Genomic DNA, 4,942 nt, shown 5'->3' with positions numbered 1-4,942 from the left:
AACATCAAACTTGTATAATTGATGTTGATGTAGTATGCCTGACTACGAATAATTCTATTTACACTCTCTGGTATGTCCCCACTTTGAAGATATAACAATTCCTTTCCATAAAGTGATGCAATAAATTTTAGGGACACCATAACTAGGCAACAAAGCATGATCAAACATTTAATGAGTGTGAGGGCTTTTATTGTCTCAGGGGACAAAGAACAAATGAGTTGTACAAAGTAAGTGTAATAAATAAAATGACACAAATGAGGGTTCACATGTCTTATCCCATGTTCTGACCAGGGTATATAAGCATCCCTTTACACTTACTGGCATTCATACTCAGGATCTTGCCTTGAACAGTAAACCAAACTCATCAATCCTGACGACATGAGCTACTACGGCAACTACTACGGAGGCCTGGACTACGGCTATGGTGGCTTCGGTGGTCTGGGCTATGGCTGTGGCTGTGGCAGACTAGGCCCATATGGCTGTGGCTATGGAGGTTACGGATATGGCTCTGGCTTTGGAGGCTGCAGATATGGCTCTGGTTATGGAGGTTATGGATATGGCTCTGGCTATGGATATGGCTCTGGCTACGGCTATGGCTGCTGCCGTCCATCTTGCTATGGAAGATACAGATTCTCCAGTTTCTACTGAACTGCCACTTCATTAACCCAACATTTGAAGTCTTTCCCTGAGAATTCCACATCTAAAGACATGTAATCTGATGGCAAAGACTGAACCAAACAAATGTCTCTGGATCAAACCAAGATCAGAAGCATGTAACTCTAAGATTTTAATAATATTTATCATTTTATAATTGTTTGGAATACGCTATTTCTCTTGGTATACACCCTATTTGTGTTTTCATAATTGTGGGAGCTTCTATCCCCTTTGCAATAAATTCTCCTAATTTGAAATGACACACTGACTTTTGTTTTTCACTTATTTAAAAAAAAAAAAAAATCAGATTGTATTTGTTTTTAAGTCCAAAGTTGAAAAATCAGTTTTATACTCTTTCATATATCAGTTGAATCCAAAATGAAAAATGAGTATCTTTTCATTTGTCGTTGAAAATGTATGCGTACTTAACCTCTTAATGAAAAGAACAAGCGTTGCTAGAACCAAACATACTCCTACATCTCCTGTAAATGTAAACATGTTATATGAATCTCTACCATGTTTTCTTCATTGCCATTCTCATCAAAATACTTACTGCATAAATTACTAGTAATAAGCGATGATGAGATCTCATTTTTTGTCACATAATTTAAATATTCTTCAGTCAAATTGTTTGTTATTTATTTCCTTGATGATCTGCCATCCTGTGACATTGCATTGTTCTGCAAGATCATCTGTATACTGTAAAATATTACAGTTCAATAGTGAAATACAAAAATCACTTTTATAACAGTGAAATAATCCTTTTTGTGCAATTGGTTGTTCTAAAGCTCTAGAAATTCATAGACAAGTTAAATTTCATTTATCATTATCTTGCAAAACTGGGACATTTCTCACAGATAATGAAAATAAATATTAGACTATGGAAAATATATAACAAAGTACAATCTTAAAAATTATACATGTGAACAAAAATAGTTTCTTTTGCTTGAGTTAATCAGATTCAATAAAACTAAATCAATAATGTAATGATAGGATTGCTTACAGATCTGACAGAGATAAAATGACGTTTACACAGAGCTTCGTCCATTTCCATGTCACGGTAGAGGAAACACAAAACACAAAAGAGTTAAATCTTTCTTTTAAGAATCACAAACAGTATGAGGAATAGAGCTTAGATTAGAAGTCAGTTTTTTTTGTGCAGTCCAGACCTTCTGCTCCATCCTGCTGATTCACCCATCCCTGTTATATTCCCCTTATTAAGTTTGTTCAAATAAAGCACTTTAAAATTATGGTCATCTATTCCGATTTGACAACATTTACCAGCAACAAGAGTCCTGGTGTGGCACTATTGATTATTGTGCCACACTGCAAAGCCGTTTGAACTGCAAATTCAGCAGTTCAAGCTCACTAACTGATCCTAGGAAACCCTATACAGGGTTGCTATGGGTCGGAGCCGACTGGATGGCACTTAACAACAACAACAACAATCAATGACAACAATTCCTGCAGTAAGGAGTTCTGCTGATGCTGCAGGATGAGCACTAGACTATAATGCACTGTTCACTCTAAGGTCAGTAGTTCAAATCCACCAACTGCTCCTTGGAAGAAAGATGAAGCTTTTTGATCCTGTAAAGATTTATAGCCTCAGAAACCCTATAGAAGGTTGCTATGTGTTTGAAGCAACTTGATGGCAATGGGTTTGGAATGGGTCCCTGCAATTATCATAGAATTAGTGATAGTCCACTTTCCACATTGACCATCTCCTTTTATTTATTATTTTTAATTTTGATGATTAATATTAAATCTACTAATTTTTATTTCAGCTGCCTCTAGATAATTGTAACCAGTAAGCAACGTTAAACCCAAATTCTACTAAAAATACAGATTTATTTCAAAGACTCAGGTTTGTTTACTAAGATTTTTTTCGGCTAATTTGTAGGATCTATGGTGTGGCATTGTTGGTTAATGCGCCAGACTACAAAGCCATTTGAACCGCAAGGTCGGTGGTTCAAGCTTACCAGCTGCTCCTGGGAAACCCTATACAGGGTTGCTATGGGTAGGAGCCGACTGGATGGCACTTAATAACAGCAACAGCAACTATCCTTTCAGTTTGTCTAGTCTGAAAATGTTAACTCCAAGTTGACTAGATCAGTGAAGGACTATACTGCTTGGCTTTGTAGAGCATAACAATAGTTATTCTGATTTTTAAAATGTCTAATAGCTGAAAAAGGCATCTGTAGCTGAAAATAAGAACAATAATTTAACTACCCAGGGAAATGAATTGAAACTCCTAGAATAGTGTAACATTATCACATTCTTAGAATTTGAATTTATGAAGATTTTTGGATCTATGATAGCATTAAAGGAGATATTTTAGAGTATCTTCATATACATTAGAATGTTGTCGTTATTAAGTGCTGCCTAGCCAAGTCGGTTCCAACTGATAGCGACCCTGTATAGGGTTTCCAAGGAGCAGCTGGTGAACATACATTAGAATAGCTCCCAGGAAAAAAGCTTTTGTGTCATTTTAATAATGCATCACAGCTAAAGCATGATCTGGCAGTTAAGAAGGCACAGTGTGACACTCCTAAACTTACTTGATTTATTTTTGATTTTATGGCTCCAACTTGGAATGTATTCAAATTAACATTTTTTATTTTTTTCAGAATGTACAATAAAAATGATACAAGTTCTGAAAAGAGCAGAAGATAAAAGATAAAGTAGTAAGATGTGAGGTAATCAGAAAATTTCTAATTAGACAAAAGCATTAAATATAACAAATAAGATCAATAAATTCCAAGAAATTCATTATGTTAAGAAACAGTGTTCATTTATGTTGTCAGTTGTCCATTGAGTTGGCAATGAGTTACAATTAACAGAATGAAATGTAGTCTGATCCTGTACCATTTTCATAATTCTTGGTACATTTAAACCCATTGTGGTAGTGATCTTTTCACTTCATCTCATTGAAGGTTTTCCTCTAGTTTCACTGAGCCTGTTCTTTGCAAAACATGGATTCCTTTACTAGCAGTTGGCCTTTTTGATGACATGTCCAAACTAAGTGAGTCAAAATCTGATTATCTTCTCTTCTAAGGAATATTCACTTATAGATATCACTTATAGACAGTATTTGTTTAAGATACACACACAAACTGAAAAAAATATTTTCAATAAATGGGGCTGAAAATATATCTATCCAAATATGTAAAGAGCCCCTGCTAATTCATAATAGAATATTACAAACCCAATTAAACCAAAATGGGTGAAATTTTGGAAGATATACTCAAAAGAAGAGGATATTTTCATGGCATGTAAACATATGTAAAACTGACCCATATCATTACTCATCAGGTAAAACCAAATTAACCTCAAGATTGGTGGTTCAAATCCACAATCTGCTCCTTGGAAACCCTATACAGTTGCTATGAGTCAGAACCGACTCCATGGCACTTTTGTAACAACACAACCAGATGGTCAGTTCTACTATGTCCTATATGGTTGCTGTGAGGTGGAATCAACTCAATGGTACATAACAATAAAGCAAGAAAACTTTTTGAGTCAAATCCTTCAATAAGATCTTATTGTTCATATGCAGTCATAGATTTACCCATTTCTTTGAAAGGTATGACCCTTAGCTTATCTTTAAGAATATTTCAAAGCATTCATCTGTTCACTACATTTGTATTGTGTTTCTATTTAATCATTGAACAGAAGTCAACAAATTCAATTGAAAAATACATGCATTGAAAATTACTCTAAACTCAACAAAAACTGAACAGCATATTCAAAGTCATATAAAAGGTAACAGGGATCCAGACACAAGTCTCAAGTCAAAGGCATGTTTGGGTGGGGCTTAACCACCCAGATTTTGGATCAGACTTGAGTTACTCACTTATTGGGGTCAGCTGAGGCACTTTGACCACAATTATTTTTGTCTGCATCCCAATGTTTTACATTATGTCTCCACTTTTAGAGATTCTGAAAACTTTTCCAATAGTAATATTCTTTCATTCAAATTCACAATTTTTATATTTGACATATATTTTTAATATCTAAAACTTTTGAAAAATTGTAGTATGTTAGTAAAGAAGAGTTAGTAATCTACTGAATTGAATAAAATGAACACACAATAGGCAAAGATGATTCAAAGACAAAATTACTATGGCAAAGATGAAATGGAAAAAATTAAGTAGGAGTGAGTGAAAATAGTTTTAAGCCAAAGAAAAACTGTATTTATTTCCCAATTTTGCCCCCTGAGACTAATGGGGATTGGGAGGAACTGAGGCAGGGTGATAATTAGAAATATACTGACTGAAAGAAAAGAAAA

At 34.6% G+C, this 4,942-nt stretch overlaps 1 protein-coding gene across 1 annotated transcript; it reads left to right on the top strand.

The window, feature by feature from the left end:
* Nucleotides 1-378: 378 nt before the first annotated feature.
* On the top strand, nt 379-648 carry LOC102824342 (keratin-associated protein 19-1-like). The gene has a single exon (XM_006862583.1). It carries the CDS (start codon nt 379-381, stop codon nt 646-648), a length of 270 nt encoding a protein of 89 aa, XP_006862645.1.
* The last annotated feature ends 4,294 nt before the right edge of the window (nt 649-4,942 follow it).

Source organism: Chrysochloris asiatica, unplaced genomic scaffold, assembly GCF_000296735.1.
Source record: "Chrysochloris asiatica unplaced genomic scaffold, ChrAsi1.0 scaffold00049, whole genome shotgun sequence".
In the NCBI taxonomy this organism is placed as follows: Eukaryota; Metazoa; Chordata; class Mammalia; order Afrosoricida; family Chrysochloridae; genus Chrysochloris; species Chrysochloris asiatica.
Note: the sequence above shows the minus strand (reverse complement) of the source record. Positions and strands in the feature narration are given on the sequence as shown.